Genomic DNA, 17,033 nt, shown 5'->3' with positions numbered 1-17,033 from the left:
AGCTGCTTTTCCCGCGCTGTCCTCCGGATACCCGACGCTACACATGGCTTGAATCACACACGGGGATCCTGACGTACACTAACCTTAAATTTGCTTCCTGGTACCCATAAACGAAAGCCGAAGATGTTCTCCGGTCACAGCTCAAGTACGCTGGTCAACCGTTTTTTTGGCTATCAGAGAACAGGATCTGAAGTCTTGAGTTATGCGCAACCCACCATTAATGAGGCGAACTTTCTCGCCTGCCCTGCGAAATTCGAAAAGACGAAGCGGTACTCTTCAATGGAGAACCATTCTCCATGCAGACGAACAGGGGACGCGGGACTCATATCGAATGATATATTCCGCAATTTCTCCAAAGCCTTCGATCGAGTCCCACACATACGGACCCTCCACAAATTAAGGTCTTACGGGTTTTAAGGAAAAACTCCACGCTGGCTTGAGATGGTTCTATCAGACAGAACAGTTCCAGTGAAAGTCGGTTTGACCTACTCTTCTCCGGCGTCGGTTTCCAATGGAGTTCCTCAGGGCTCTGCTTTAGAACCACTGCTAATTCTGATTCACGTCAAAAAACTTTTAGTCGATCCTTCAAGTCCATACCTACTTTTTGCGGATACATGAAATCCTTGAGTTCCCATATCGGTGAGACTGACGAAAAGTGCGCCCATATGCCGTTCGGCAGAGGCTCGGTGAACACTTAATTCGTGCATGGTGAGAATGGCCCCGAAAACAGCACGAACATAGATTCTAATAAGCATTTCGATACCTGGCTCTGTTCAAACATGTTCTTCTCACTGCACCATGAAAAATCAGCCCAAAAGGCTTCCACCGTTCTACAGATGGTTTGGCACCCCTCTTCCGGTATTACCCGCATGGGCTTCCGAATACTTTATGGGGCCTATATGAGACCGCATGTTGGGTATGCCAACCATGTTGTCTACTTAGGACACATGAAGGATTTAACCTATGAGGAGTCGAAAAATATGGCATCTGATAAGAGTCTTTCGTTTTTGGCCTGGGTTCGGCTGTCCGTAAATACAAGCAGATGCGTCACGCAAGAGCGATTCGTGAAGAACCCATGTTCAACTGGAGACATCAAGTTGTTGCTAGAATGTTATCTATAATAGCCTCCTTCAGAATGCGTTCCATCACCTTTCACGGCACACTGGTCCTGTGCGATAGACGGTCACCAGCTTTGTAGATCTGCATGAGAATCGTTTCCATCCAAGCAAAGGAAAGCTGGCCTCCGTTAAGCGACTCACGAAACACCAGGCAAAAATGTTTTACCAGTGTGAACCACGTTTCCTTCAGGATCCTTGGATGAACCGCGTCAGGCTTCAACGCTCAGAACGGGTTAATCTTCTGCTAGAGTTGACAAATGTCCTCCACCATGAAGACAATATAGGTCACAGGCCGTTCGTAGTTTCGCCTTGGAAAAGTCGGATATGACGATAACGCTGGGGCTGAACATGGCTCTGTACGGTGTTCTCTGTTGACCTAAGATGCCACCATTAGGTAACCCGTGGGTTCCCAGTTTCCGTCACTAAGGGAGAACGCGGATGGCTTATTACTTCGGCGATGCCTTATGTATTTAAACAGTAAATTTATGTTTTTTCGGCCTCGGTCTAGGTGGTGGTTTGTCCTTGTATGTGATATTGGCGGATCTCTGATTCACAGCGTTTCCACACTTTAGAAAATGCCAGCTCATTATCCGTGTTTCCTGTGGTCAGCCTTTTGAAAAAAGCTGTGCCTTCTTTTACAGAAGACATCAAATACTTATAGGTAATTTGCGGCCCATCCGACTTCGTGTTGGCTCTTTTTGGGACAAAACTCGCATCAGCCTAGGTAACTTCTGGACAATGGTTCCATAAAAGTCTCCCACTGAAGCTGGTTCCGGTTTAAATTGATCTAGAAAGATGCGCATTTCTGAGAGGACTGCACGGCAGAAGTTTTGAGCATACGCTTGAGTATACGGATTTCTGGCTCAGTAACAGATAAAAACAAGAGTCCACACACAATGTTCCATAAGTTCCAGTGGAGAGTTAATTACCACCTGATCGACGAAGTGCCTTTCTTTGGTGATGACCAAATCCAGGATGGATGGCAGTTTGCCCGTTCAGTACGTGGTAGGCGCAATGACATTTTGAGTGCAAGCGCTGTGTTGAACGACCTCGGTCAGCGCCGCTGAGAAAGTTTTCTTGATCCGACGCGCTGGCGTTCCATCCAGAAGATCTTTGAAGCATTAAAATTGCCTAACAGCATGAGATGAGTGAAGCTATAGCTGGAGGGGAGTTATTCAAGGGTTCGTATGAGGAATTAGTTATCTTCAGGTGAACTCGAGAGGTTACGGTAGACCACAGACAGAAGGAGAGAATCGGACCCCCGCAGCGGGATCTGGATTCAGAGTACATTGCGAAAGGGTACAGGAATGGTGTCATAGAGGGCAGTCGGGATGGGCAGGGCCGCAGTTGAGTATAAGGCAATCCCAAAAACCCACCCTCGTTTTGAGAACCCTCCAAAATCAGCGCGGCTGTCTATCGAAATCTCCTCGTCAGAGACATCTCGTGTGAGTGAGCTGATTGTGGTGGCTATAATGAACGACTGTCCAGGGCAATCTGACTGTTTATTACCGCAGACTTTGTTGAAAAGGCTGGGGCAGTTTGCTGACAAGCATTTCATAACTGCTTACGCTGCTTCTGAAGGTGAGGAGACGGGAGATTTGCAACCAGGTCGGTTAGCAGATTTGTTAGCCGTGCACCGGGCTTGAGTTCAAAACCTCAAAGAGGCCTCTTGAATGAGCCTACTAAATTGTCTACTCACGGCTCATGGAGGACGTGACACTCGTTGGGCCTGCCCGGCGAGCTGCCAGGAGAATAGTTCCCGGCCTTAAATCCGTCGACTATGAACTGCGTCTCGTGTTGCTTGACATCTTTCCCCTGGAGTATCGTCGTTTTAAAGGCACCCTATTTCTTATTAATGCCTTGTCTGAACAAAGCTTGCTAACAGGTTTTTCAGAATTGTCCTAGCACACACACAGTGCAGTCTGCACCCCCACAAATCCCCCAGTCATGCTCCATTCTGACTGTAAAACTATGATCATGCCGGACGGTATGCCACCCACAAGTTGGGAATAAACCTTATTATTATCATTATTATGGTAAGAAGATTTTTAAGCTCAGATGCGCACTTTCATTAAGCAATTTTTCACATTTCGGGTGGTTCTGCGTGGAATACTCTGGTGATTCTGCGTGGAATACTCTCCCAGGCAGTTGTCCACGCGTCATCCGGAACCCAGTTTAAAGCAATATTAGACACTTTTTAAGCCGGTTTCGCTATGACAAGCTTACTATCCAGTGCCAAGAACTCAAGAGGTACTACTTCACCCTCTTCGCTTTTGCCTTTCAGGTGAACGGCCGCCCGTGAGCAACAAAAATAGAGCCGACCCATGAAGCTTGGACGAGGGCCCAGATCCTATTGTATTAATCCATGAGTCCGTAGAAGAGCTGTTGGTGAAGATTCTCCTTCTTTTGCCGCACAAGAAGAGCTACACTTTAATAACAAAAATGTGGGTATTTCAGATTGCTAGTCCGCATTTGGATAGACGCAAACGGGCCACAAGCTATGAATACCGTAAATAAAATTACAAAAGCGGACAGGATACTAATCCTCGGACAAACATGGTTATGGATATCATATACATGCTTTTGACATCCCCCAAAGGGAACAAAGAGCCAACGATCAGCAAAATGACACCAGCCGAAGATTACAGGACGCATTTTATAGGTTAATGTTCCGACCACGCTAGTTTGTTGCGTTCAATGTTTGCAACATTGGACCAGGTGATTTCATAGCCAGCTCGTCGTTTAAGGACGAGACATCATTGATTTTTCAACAAATATCTCTTCAGTGCATTATCAGGTGAAGCGCATTCGATTATACTCAACTTAGTCTAGGATGTCCGTCACAGAAGGATCTCCTCAGGTTTGGAACTAAGACATCTCCATCCTAACTATTGGTGATTGCCTGATACTCGCTAGCCTCAGCTCTACTGGTCTCAGTGCCAAGACTTCAGAATGATAGAGAGTGACCTGCAGCGAGACACTGCATTTGACTTCGCAATAATCAGTCTGATACGTCTAGTACAATGCACATTCATCCCCTTTAGCTGATTTGTCTAAATGTCCCTGGGTTCGATGGCAGGCCTAAGCAAGGCCGCTCTAGAAATATCACATAAGCCGCTACATTTTCAACTTTTTGGATTCATCTAACTAAGCGGAACAGGGCCGGGACATGGCGCGAGTCTCCTGGGATCCAGTAGGAACTTCTTCACCGCATTTAAACTCTTATTAACAACGTAATATTTTGCACGAAAGTTCAGTTTACTTACTCCACGTTTTTGGTCTCCATCTGAATTCAAAGCAGCCATACTTATGGTCGCTTTGGCGGACTTTGAGTCCACGTCGAAGTCTAAGGGACAGCCCAGAGTCAAGGGGAAAGTGCACAGCTGGACTAGCACCATCTTTTAACAAGCACAAGGGTCCATATATTGGAATAAAAAACTTCAAAGTGTTATCGTCACGCACGATGAGGACAAATCAAAAGACGTTACCAAACTAGATATTAAGCTGGCTCATTTCAAATGTTTCTTCCTCATTTAAGAGCAACCGATCGATATAAATAGGCTCGCATGGGCTATGAAAATCCTACGGAACCCATGCCGGACCGCTCATCGAACAAGTGAACCAAATTGTCTTTCTATATACCTAGGAACACGTAACATTAATTGAGGGTGTTTAAGAAGTTCTGCGAAACCGGAAAATGTTTCGAGTCCCGCTTTCAGTCATCCGTATAGTGCCCTGGGCCCCGACGATTACTTGTATATTGTTCGACGGAGAGTCTAGCCATAAACGTTCTGGCGTTTTATCTTCATGGAACGGCAAAAGCGCGAGAAGCTTCTCAGATTTATGATTTGTTTTTTTCTTAGACTGAAATGGCGGCCATTGAACAACCGGAGAACCATTTAGTATGTAACCAATCACAGCCTGAAAAGATGCTAACAGCATTTCAGAGACCCAGAGTGCGCTTGGCGAGGTTATTTGTACACACCCAGTAATCTTGCACCTTAATCGGATAAAACGGGGCTTTCCAGCGGGCCGGTGATACATTTGATGGTTTTCACGGAGTCATGGGAAGCATTGGATAAACTCTTGATGCACTTGTCCGTAAAACTGAACGAATCCGACGATTGCTAGATTGCTTGCAATGCTCCAAATGTCCATCCTTGGAGCCCATGTTGAAAGCGAGTGGCGTCAAACGCCAGACTCCACTTGCTGTCTTCTGATGAGTGATTCTGTATCGGAACGAAACTGTCTTCAGCTCACTATGACCAGCACGCGACAGGAGAATCGTGCCAGTGGTTATCTGTATTCTAACTTTCAAGTCAGAGTGAGTCCCTATTGATCCAGTCGCATTTCCCTCACTCCTTGAAGAGCCCTGTAGGAGGCAAAGCAATGAACTCTTTGGAGACGTCCACTTCTTTCTGTGAAACAAGCAACCCGAAGAATTCAGTTGACGTGACACCTGAACTCCGGGGGGGGGGGTTGTAAAATAACGAATAAAAAGAATCAAAGTGTAAAGGAAATCTTTGACTCAAAGGTCAGTATGTAACCAGGATACCGTAGAGATACTGTCGGAAGTCGTTGGACCCGTATGGCCAAGTATACAACAGGAACTAAGCAGCAAAGAGATTTGACTTTAACTGATTCGGAGGTCGACCTGAATATTGCTGAAAAAACACACTGACGTTTGCTGGTGTTGCAAAGAGTAAAGCACCCTAAAGATTACAGAGCAACCTTATGACTGACACAATGAGCGTGTCAAATGACAAAAGTTAAAGTATTTCTCCACAGGCGGTTGAAATCCACCAATGGAATTCCGTTTTGCAAGCAATGGTCACAACCGCCACGGGCTGGGCTAGACTTACCATCTGTCGAAAGTACCGGAGAGTCTAGTTTGAATCTGCGTTGCCGCCAACACCGTTCTAGAATTTCACATCAAGACAGCAATGCACCTGCTACCAACATGCATATAGAGCGACCTGCATGCGTCAGTTTAGTCAATCAATTTATCAGCTATAAACCGCGTACCATTGTAACGTTGATTAGGGCTGCTACAGTTTCATTCACCGGAAATAAAGGAAAGTGTGGAAGATACAGCCAAGCCTTGAAAGGGATGACGCGTTCAGTTAATTTTGAAATTGTCCAGGTGCGCACTGGAAGCGATAACTTCGACGCACCAGGGCCACTGACTTCGCCACCGACCGCTCCACTGGGTCATTTCTGCCGGTGTCACGAACCATTATTGAGTTGAGGTCCGGAGTCTCCATCCAGATAGGCACCAGTTATTGACCCAACTAATTTTACTGGTTAGTCTATCCATACTTTGTAGCCAGGTCATAAATTATCTAACTCTCGGACACTTGCACCCAGCACACGGCTGTGCGAATGGCAGATGGTCTTCTGGCATGGGGGGTACATATCCTACTCGATGTAACATACGTGGCGTGAAAACCTTATCCATCGCGGGAAGTTCCCACTTCCTGAGACCATCTGGGGTACCGCAGCACTACTAATCTAGTGTTCCTGCCAGACAATGTTCCGGAGGAACTGATCGTCAAACAATGACATCTTTAACATGATCTTAGTGCGTAGAGGTCACGTTTCTAATCCATAAAGCAGTTCGGACCGCACCGTAGGAGTATAAACTCTCACTTCAGGTCGGCGTTATAGGTGTCGGAAGTTGGCAAAAGCTGCCCTGGCTTTCCCGATTCGGGAAATACTCCCATTTTCATCCAGTCCACCAGAAGTTACACACTGACCTTGCAGACAAATTTATCTACCAAATTGACTGGTTTGTACGAGAGCGTGGGGTTCGGTTTTGATCCAACCCAGACTTCAACCAGCACTTTACATTTTGCTGGTGTGAACCGCGTACCAAACCATGAGATAGACCTAATTAGGTTATTTAAAATCGTTTGCATTTAAAGAGTATATGAACCAGAGCATGGTCAGTGTCTAGGAGCGAACGTCCCGGGAGCATTTTGACTCCCGAGGTTTCAGAGACAGACAGAGAAATTTCAAGCAGCATAACTCACTGTCTCTGGTACTCCTAGTGCTCGATGGCTTGCGGCAACTTATAGTACATCTTCATACACAATTAATTTTCTTTTCGGTATCCTTTTGAATCGGGTTACCTAGCCCAATTACTGCTTGCTTGCATCGGAAGACAGGCTCCGAAGATAATCGTGTAGAAACCTCTTGCTCTATCTGTTAAAGGTAAGTGTGCTTTTGAACGAGCCTTGTAATTGAGGTGATAAACCTCCTCTTTCTGGTATTCATCGTTTGACAGTAAGCCCTCTTGCTCTATCTGTTAAAGGTAAGTGTGCTTTTGAACGAGCCTTGTAATTGAGGTGATAAACCTCCTCTTTCTGGTATTCATCGTTTGAAACACAGTAAGCCACCAGCCACCTTTTTAGCTTCAGTCATTCATCATTCGTATCAGCCCTCTCATAGCCAGCTCATAGCCAGCGAGGAAGCTTAGTAACTTTCACAGATGTTTACTTTTGTAGGAAGCATGATAATTAAATGGAATCGGTGAAGTTAAAATAACGACACTCGAAAGGTCGTCTAGCCCTTTACTCATCATGGGCCTATCACGGAAACCGTATCCTTCTGTGGTAGTCCATCCACCGGCAGCTCCGAATTTGAGCCTTCTCATTTAAGGGAAAAGCTCCATTATATAATTGAATGGTACGTTGGAAAATTGCAGCGTTCCAAGTAATCCCGCCAGAATTTGTTTTGTTTTTTGCTAGCATTGTCACCGGATTTCGTCGTTTCTAGTTCCTAATGGGAAATGACTTGAGCAAGTATGAGAACACGGCCAATGCGCCAACGGTTGGGGGGGGGGGGGATGAATTATACCAATTCAGGGACTATATTGGACTTCTTATCATAGTGAGCGATGGACCGAGTGAACAAGTCCCGGCGAGCTGATCATCACTGTGAGTTCCCAGCATTTCACGAAGTGTTAAACAATATAATTTCCACAGTACTATTGTCTTCTAATTCAGCAAAACTACTTGCAAAACTTCATGACCCCGAAACCACGTACACCCAGGTCCAGCATGTTTCAAGCATCCTTGACGCTACCTGGGTAGGAAGTCTTCATAAGACGATAGGTCGATCGACAGAACCGGAACAGTTAATGGTTCGTCGTTAAAGGCATTACACGAACTAGTTACACTCTTCAAGTGTGAATAGTTTTTTTGTTCAGATATGATAACTCGTGTGCATCTAATGTAGGCCAGCTGGATATTGATGTCATGCTCACCGCGCGTGTATGATGTCTGGACTGCGAACCCAAACATTGCCAAAAATGTGAACTACCGATGAGTTCTAAATAGGATCAAAACTCGACTCCGATGATTCCGCCCTTGGCACTAATTCCCATGAATAACTGGAGAAAGACTGTTCAAACGAAAGTAACTTGAACGTGGAAAATATCAGTTGTAAACATCGTTTGTTTAACATAAGAAGGAGAGCATGCACCAGGTGACGCCACCAAAAGAGCTTAAGTCTCCTCGCGCTTGTGAGAAATATCGCAGCTTAAATGGGTTTTATGTCCTTGTTTTTTGTCCGGTTTTACCTTAAAATCTTCGTTTATTCGTTTATCCTGTTGACGCCAAGATACCTTGTGAACCGATTCGCCCAATATCTCAAAATAAACAGTAATTTCATCAACACCTCAATGTGAATACCAAATATTCGGTGTGGCTACACAGTTTCAACTCTGTGTGACCACAAAATTAAACACTTATGTTAAACTGCTTGGTCTGTTCGGAAATAGATGGCTAAACAATGTCTGTTAGGTACTGTAAAGATCAATCAATCAATCAATCAATCAGTGAGTCAGTCAGTCAATTAATCAATGTGTAAACTAACGTCCGGAATAGCTGTGTCAAGTGTTAAAAAGATGTGCGATCTCTACGAGATATGTTTTCAGTCTGAACGACTTGAAATGTAACACGATAAGAATCTTTTCTCAGGGCCGTTGAATAGCTTGCTACTCATCATCATCCGATCTTCATTGGAGATGGGCAAACGTCAAGTCCTCCCGTCTAGACTGTCTCTAGTCATTGTAGAAGAAATCTGCAATTGAACTATTGTCTTACTCACTAACCTGCTCGGCATCATGTCGAAAACCCAACTAACAACACAACTGTGGACACATCATCCGTTCCAGGGCATAAACTATAGGCAGTTGCATCGAAATCCTTATCAACTTCCATTTTGAGTCACTGATAAAAGTGCATGCGACCAGCTATTCGCCAGTTTCAACAAATTGCTTTTTAGGTTAGAAATTGTTTGCGAAACTGCGATCTGGTAGATCCTTCCAGTACTTTTCATTATCTTCGAAAGAGGCTACAAATGTCCGGCAGTACTTCATTTACATACCAAACTTGTTGCTTGATACACTTTGACATTGAGTATTGTTTTCTGAGCATGTTGCTGGCAGCCACCATATGCTTTGACCACGTTTGCATGCGCAACTCAGGTGCCATATATTGAAAACTGATAAAGTTAAAATCTGCTCGGGATGATCAGGAAACACTTTGTTTCTAATGGACGGCATACATTTCCCGGTGTTGTCGAGATACAGAGACCAAGGTAACTCAGCGTGAACAACTTTCCTTTCTTCGATTATCCTCCCTCCATGTATTTCTCATGTGCCGAGTAAAAACACCTCCAAGGAGTTTGAACGGCTAACTTATGCACACATTCATATCTGCTCTGCGCGCACCGTTGTCTAGCCGTGCTCATTTATCTTCATTCCTCCAACTCTCATTTCTGTAAACAAACCATAGACCAGTCGTCCATCATAAAGTTCGAGGCTGCTGGTCTAAAGTGGCCGATACATAGTCGCAGCGTTCCAACACACGCATGCCAGTTCGCACTCATTCATATGTGTTCTGTCAAGGCTGTGTTCATACATCATTTTGTGTGGCCGTTTGTGTTTATGTGAACTCGTGTGTCAGTGGATCGATGAGGGTTTTCATGACAACAGACCAATGACAACACGCGAGAATATTTCGCTCTAAGAGGTTTGTCTCGGCTGCAGTTTATTCAAGAGGTCCGACAGTCCGGGTACTAGTCGGAGAAGATTTTAGTTGTAGTGAGAACATACGAGCGAGATCCACTACAACGAGCACAAGTTGGGTTCAAATAAAATTTGCAAATTGTTAATTTATCTCCGTCAACGAGTAGACTGAGGCTGAGCCACCATAGTATTTTTGACCTCAGGAGACCATCTTTTTTCTTTCCCCATATCATCACATTCGTTGTTTGTTTTCACACCCGTCTGGATTCTTGTCAAAAATAAGATGTAACAGTTACACGCCCCGCGATCCCAGGGATTGTAATAGGTCCGCTTACACAAATTTTTAGATTTCAAGGTTATCAAGCAAATTCTGTCGCCTCGGGTACAGACACATTACTTCATTATTCTTCCGGTCATTACGAATATATCTGGCAGCTAGCTACCTCAAGATGTTTCGTTCGATATTTAGTAAATGTGGGTATTTTCAGGGCTGTGAGTTACAAGCAACTTCTTGAAAGAATGCTACCCATTAAGGTTGCGGAATATTTTTTGACAGTCCATGACTGGTTGCACACTTGTTTTGGCTGATCAATACCCGAGTTTCCATAATCCCCATTGTCTACTCGAACTCCTTTTATGGAATTCACGAAATACACTGACTTGCACATTGATGGGGTTTTAAGTAAATCGCAGCGGGACTTCTCGTTTATAATGCTACAAAACTTAATGTCCTGCGTAAAGACTACCTCATTTTGGTAGCTCAGTTGGTACAATATCTAAGATTTCACGGATTATTCTCTCGGATATTGCACCAGCTGAGATAGGAGGCGACCTTTTGCAGCATGTTTAGCTGAGGAATGTGAGACGACAGATTTAGCTGGGTCTTTAATTAAAACCTCATTAGTATGCAGGCAGTTTACTTCATCTTTATTCTCAAGGCAAATGATGTACTCAGTTACCAAAAGGTAACCAGTGGACTAATGAAAGAGTTTGGTAATCAGGAAATAAATAATACGTTACAGACTTGTCGATACTGAGATGAACGGCAAGCGAAACCATGAGTTCTCGAGAAATACACTCATTTGCAAATCGATTTGGTTTTCACGAGAGACTCAATTGAATCTCTCGTTCATGATATTCTTCAACTGAACGCGGTGCACGCAGGCGGCCTCATGTTTCAGTTGGCACGATATTCGAGATCACAGTATATTTTCAGCATCCTTATGAGTAGTTCCCTTTATGAAACCGTGAGTTACCTTCATGAGTAATCATGCAGCTGGCAAATTGCTGACCAAAAAGCTACACCAGGTGTTCAACTCTTGTTGGAGTTTATGCGTTAGAGAATGTGGATCGGTCCAGTCAAGCTATCTGGGTCTGACTTTCGATCAAAAAAACCTGCTCAAAATAACTAGCTTGTTAATTTCATCAGCAAATGTTTTAAATTTGCTTCCAAAAAGGATAAGCTAGCTGCACAAGTCTAGTATAGGTCATTTGCTCCCAACTAAAAAACTGTGTAGCTGTCAATCATACAGTCACCGCACGGTCAGGAAGGTTTTCTTGTATATGACTATGATCGTCTTCGAATCAACCGGATAAATTTTTTGGTTACCACTTTTTAGCCATCACACCCTTTGTGAAGATCTGTAAATAACTGAGATAATCGATCTGATTGCGCATATGTACTGAAATTTAGCAACCCAAAATCATCAGGGATCCTCCTGAATCTAGTCAAGAAATCGTCCGACAACACCGAGTAAACTTCACAGTCCCGTTGAAAACTTCCCAACTTTGGTTAACAACGGCCTTTGATTGTAATGACAAGCCACTTTTTATAGCAAAGCGACTGTTGACACTTCAAATTGTATTGTTGATGATTCGACGGTTGGGTTAGTTGAACAAACATTCACATCCCGCTTAAGTGAAGCAGTTAAACCGATTCACAACATGCGATAATGAGCCGGGTCAGAAACTGGTCACTTCATGAGGAAGGACTTGGTTCTCATTCATTGTCGGGGCGTCGTAAAAACATAACTTGCATCCATTATTTAATTTCAATTTACCGACGGATTAATTAGATTAATTTCATTATCAAATTACCTCATGGAAGGGCCTAAGTAGACTGTGTAATACAAAACACTGGTTTTTATGACGGTCAACTCGCAAATCCGGACAAATGAAAGAACGGAGTACCAGTGGAAATTACACTAACCATTTCTGAGATCAGGCAATGGCCATTGTGCAGCATTGGAGTCTACGTTCTTGATCAGGGTCAACAATGAAGATGTCAGTGACTCCGAATTACTCCCTGACGGAGTGCACGTCTTTACTGGTCCACGTCCTCATGAAGGGACCTGATTGGACCGGAGGGAGAGTTCATAGAACACCTTTGTGCACGTCAAGCTGGAAATACCGTATGAAATTTGTCATTTTTCTCATCGCCTCAGTTCATTCGAAAAATAGATATGGATACTAGCGGCGTCATGAATTTAGCCACTGGATTTCATCCGCCTACTTACTAGAAATAAAAATTTGTTACGCTGGATTGTATTTGGCATTTAGCAACTCACTCTTATGACCGTCAGCCAAAATTTACAAAACCAAGTAGATTTGTTACCTGGGGCGGTTTAATCGCCATAAAACGGTACCGGTGGTGAGGTCTGCAGTTATGCTCATTACATTTTACAATCCAGTAAATAAGCCGTCTGCGAACCGAGCTTTCGAAAGAGGAGGATGACTTCCCCGTTATGTTCACAGAACATCTTCGAATAATCCCATTTACTGAGTACCATATCTATACGTGAATTCATGCTTTTGTAACCATATCATATCTGCAACCTACCCCGGTTTACCCTTTCATCTTCCGCTGCACAAACAAGGGCAGTTACAGATTACCGCTAGCGCTCAGTTGCCAGCATTTTCAGCATGTTGAAACCTCAGTAAATTGTGGACATTCCGCTCTGAACCTACAAATCATTTTACGTCTCTCCTCAGAACAGGGGAGGGAAGATAAATCCGATGGCGTGGAGCCGTGTAATACCACGGATGGCTCCGATCCCGGCTATTTGAAATCAATGAGTACGTTCAAACTAGCCAGTTTGCTTTGCAAACTCGAAAAACATACAACACTGTTGGGTGTAATAAAGTTTAAAACGTTGAATGTTCGTTCGGTGTTAAACAACTAAAATCACAATACGAACAGTGAGACAGGCTCTTCGGCAGTCGTTTGCGGCATAGTAACTGCCATCTGGTCTACCGGAAAGGCACACATATAAGTGTAACAATGAGTGCAAGTCATGTAGTATTATTCCCACTCAGTTTCTGGATGATACGTAGGTAAACCATCTACTTTTTACTGCTGAGAGACCTCCAAGTCGGCTTTGAACAATGGGTGTTACCTTGCCTCGTGGGCTCTCAGTGAGTTTCACAGAACACAGGCACTTTGATCATTCCAACGAATTCAAATTCAAATAACATAACGAAGACCAGCTACCGATTAAATTGATGCGTGGACCACTATGTTTTTATTCGCTGGATTACACTACAACCAAGTTTTCAAGAACTACATCAAACAGTACTACTAAGATTGTCCTACATTTACTGTAGCATTCTACTAGTTTTCCCTCCTTATATTTGACAGTTACTTGTGTAATGCGGGTATTTAACTTCATATAAACTAATTACATGAATTACGGAGGTGTTTCATGCTGCTCACAGGCAAAACAGGAAGCCATACAGACGTAATACACTGCTAATAAGGTTGCTGAATTCTCTTCGACAGCCCAAGACCGGTTTCACTCTTCTTGGGGATCATGATCTAACCTCAGCCTCCGAGTTTCCGTCAAACTTATGTTCTGCTCGAACTTCAGTTGCACTAAACTCGACTTACACGCACATCTGCATACCGATCTGATTGTAAAGGGAGGCTCCCCTGGAACCTAGCTGAATCTCTCTCTAGTGGTTTTCTTCTATAGACCCCTTTATATAAATCCTCATTCGTTGAAATGAAACAGCCAACAACTCGACTGTAACCCAACAAATATGTGGCAGAATTAATTCGCATATCCCCGCGATTACAAGCGAGTCTAGAAAATCAATTGACAAACGTTCGTGGTAGACACAGGTCATTCAAACGACTCCACGAAAACGATGCTGTCTCTAGTTGCTGAACTAACGCTACTGGTTGAATTCGGCTTGTGTGGTATGGGTACCGAGCGATTCATCGCGCTATCATGCAGTGACTTCTGTTCACCTCTGTGAATATCATTAGCCACTTTGGAAGTAAAAATCAACTCCATTGTTTATAATCCACACTAAACTCCACACACCATGCCATGTTGAACAGTGTATTTTACTGGCATCAACTGTCTTGAGGTTCGTGACATCCCTAGTTCGTGACTAGGTTCATGGAACACTAGTGTGATACTCCGCGCAAAATGGAAGTAAAGTAACTGCAACATGACTGGTCTATGTTCACTTACTTCGCATCAAAGTAACTCGCTACTCTGGGTCGAGTTTCGGAAATTCTAGCCCGTTAACAGGCCTACTGAAACGCTTATCACTTCACCTGAATCTGTGACGGCAATGGAGAGCGGCTTTCTGTGTTATTGGACATTTCAGGCACAGAGCTTTTGTGGTTCTCTAGCTACTCACAGTCCCAAGCTACAGTAAGTGGTATGTTGACTAATGTTTTGGAAAAAGTAGTCGAATGCCCACACAGCATCCAAGCGAACTTCACCTTCGATTAATGAATAGAGGTGCACTGACAATTGACGTATTCACAGTGATAAAATTGACGAAACCGAATAGTCAATTAAACACAAACTAGCTTGGTTACAACAATCTATTCTGGAATATCCAAGTAACAAGCTCGCACGAATGATCACCCAGCTACTGATACTTCCAAATCATTAGAAAGCTGAAAGTTGTTCGGTTGGCGTTGAAATGGGGGTTCCAATTTCACATACTCGAACGAAAAGACGACTGGGTATAGAGTCAAACTGCCGACCCACCGCCTATGTAGAGCGAGCGTCCTCATTAGCTCAGGCATCAGGGCGTAAGGCCGACAAACAAGTTGTCAGTGATTCTATTCGTACCTGGGTGTGTCATTTACTTTGTGCTAATTGTATTTGGATCTTCATTTCCAAGTTTCCAGTCAAGAAATAATCAGCAGCGGAAGACTATGCAGTAAAACAAAGTGTAGGTTTGGCAGCAGTGAATATAGCCTCCAAAACCCTATTACTGTTTCCAGGAAGCCTGGTAGAAGAATTTGCTGGGACCTTCCGGGTTGTCTCTTCTGATAACTAGTGATCACGAATGACATCTAAAGCAGAAATTATATGTGTGTTAGACGGATCGGTTAGTGGTGCAGCGTAATTGCAGCTAAAGAACCCTAAAGACCATATCTGAATCGGTCACCGAATAAAATGTGTTGGCAGTTAGCTTTTTATTTGTTAGCCCTAGACAACGAATAATTCATCAGAAGTACTATGATGAGTTACATGTCGACGGGTGCGCCAAGATGCACCCAACCGAAGCAGAAAAAACGAACTTCGTTTCACTGTGATTTGTCCACAAATTAGTGTTGCACGCAGGCTATTTTGGCAGGTTTTCTTAGCGAGGGTGCGCTAACATTTAGGTACCTTGACTGACAAGGTTTGCCTTTCGTCAAAAATTCTACTAACCAACAGAAGTGTCACTACAAATCTGAGTTGAAAGGTAATTTGTTCACCGGGTAGTGACACATTTTGTTGGATTAGTATGCGTTTTCAACTGAGCCAGGCTGGTCTTTCTAGAAAGATTATTTCACTCCAATAAGAAGTCGGACAAAACACTGATAAACACCGTGAGCCCTTTGTTCGATGGCCAAGTTGCTCACAGATCTACACAAGAGATTGTCTTTTAGAGTGCCACACTCTTCAGGTATTAATATGCTCAAGTTCAGTTGGACCTCATGCTACCTCATGTTACGTACCAACACGTCACTTCATAAGACCTAATTTTTTCTTCATTTTCGTAAACTTCTGGTTTGCGTTGCTGTTAATCCAGAAGTACTAATTTAAACTCATTTCAGCCTTAACTTTTAAACAGTCGTGCGCTATGGTATCAGATTCGTTGCAGTTTAAACAACTGAACCGTCTGAAAATTAACAACCTACATGGCTGTGTCTATCTAAATTTCTCAGAGGCCCAGCATCTTTCCTTCAAATAAACTACTCACAAGGTTTCTGAAAACTTTTCGATAGTCCGCGACCGGTTTAACTATTCTTGGGGATCATCAGATAAGCGCATTCTCCAAGTTTCCATCAACCTTCTGTACTACTTGAATCCAAATTGCACGAAACACGACAGTTACACTCATTTGCATACCAATTAGGCTTTCATGGTAGGATGACGTAAATCCCAGCTAAATTTCTCTCTCGCGATCTTTTTCTTCACTTGTTTTTAAGTGGTACAATGTCTGCGTTACGTTGTAGGTTTCCTGGTTGATGTGATGTGAGTTTCTGAACCTCTGCTACTTTGAAATTTCCGATAAAATATATGCGAGTTCACCATATTGACGGATGAACTGTGATGAAAATGCCTCCACACAAAGGCAGTTTACTTTTGTTCCATAAGTTTTATGCAGCCACAATTTGAGTTTCAGTGGTGACCGTCGTGTTTCGTACCGTTTAGTTCAGAAGCTGTAGCAATATTTACTTATCATAGGTCCACAGACCGTGATCATCGCGATCTTGTGGTGCAACGAAATCGTGAATAAGAAAAATTAGTTCTTTTTGTGAGTGCATCATACAATAAAACAACTGTTTGATAGAGCTGGCAACGGCTACTCGTACAAGGGTAACAGACGAAGGAATATTTTACGCTGAGTCTTTCCCCGTGAAA

The 17,033-nt window shown here is 43.5% G+C and overlaps 1 protein-coding gene across 1 annotated transcript; it reads left to right on the top strand.

Moving 5' to 3' along the window:
• Window positions 1-11,324: 11,324 nt before the first annotated feature.
• T265_12751 (hypothetical protein) lies at window positions 11,325-16,523 on the top strand (the record flags this gene model as incomplete). Its single annotated transcript, XM_009165274.1, has 3 exons — window positions 11,325-11,399; window positions 13,149-13,310; window positions 16,372-16,523. Coding segments are annotated over 3 exons (387 nt in total), but the record flags the coding sequence as incomplete, so codon positions are not given.
• Window positions 16,524-17,033: the final 510 nt, after the last annotated feature.

The sequence above is a fragment of the Opisthorchis viverrini genome (genome assembly GCF_000715545.1).
Source record: "Opisthorchis viverrini unplaced genomic scaffold opera_v5_13, whole genome shotgun sequence".
Taxonomy (NCBI): Eukaryota; Metazoa; Platyhelminthes; class Trematoda; order Opisthorchiida; family Opisthorchiidae; genus Opisthorchis; species Opisthorchis viverrini.
This window is presented reverse-complemented; position numbering and strand designations above follow the sequence as displayed.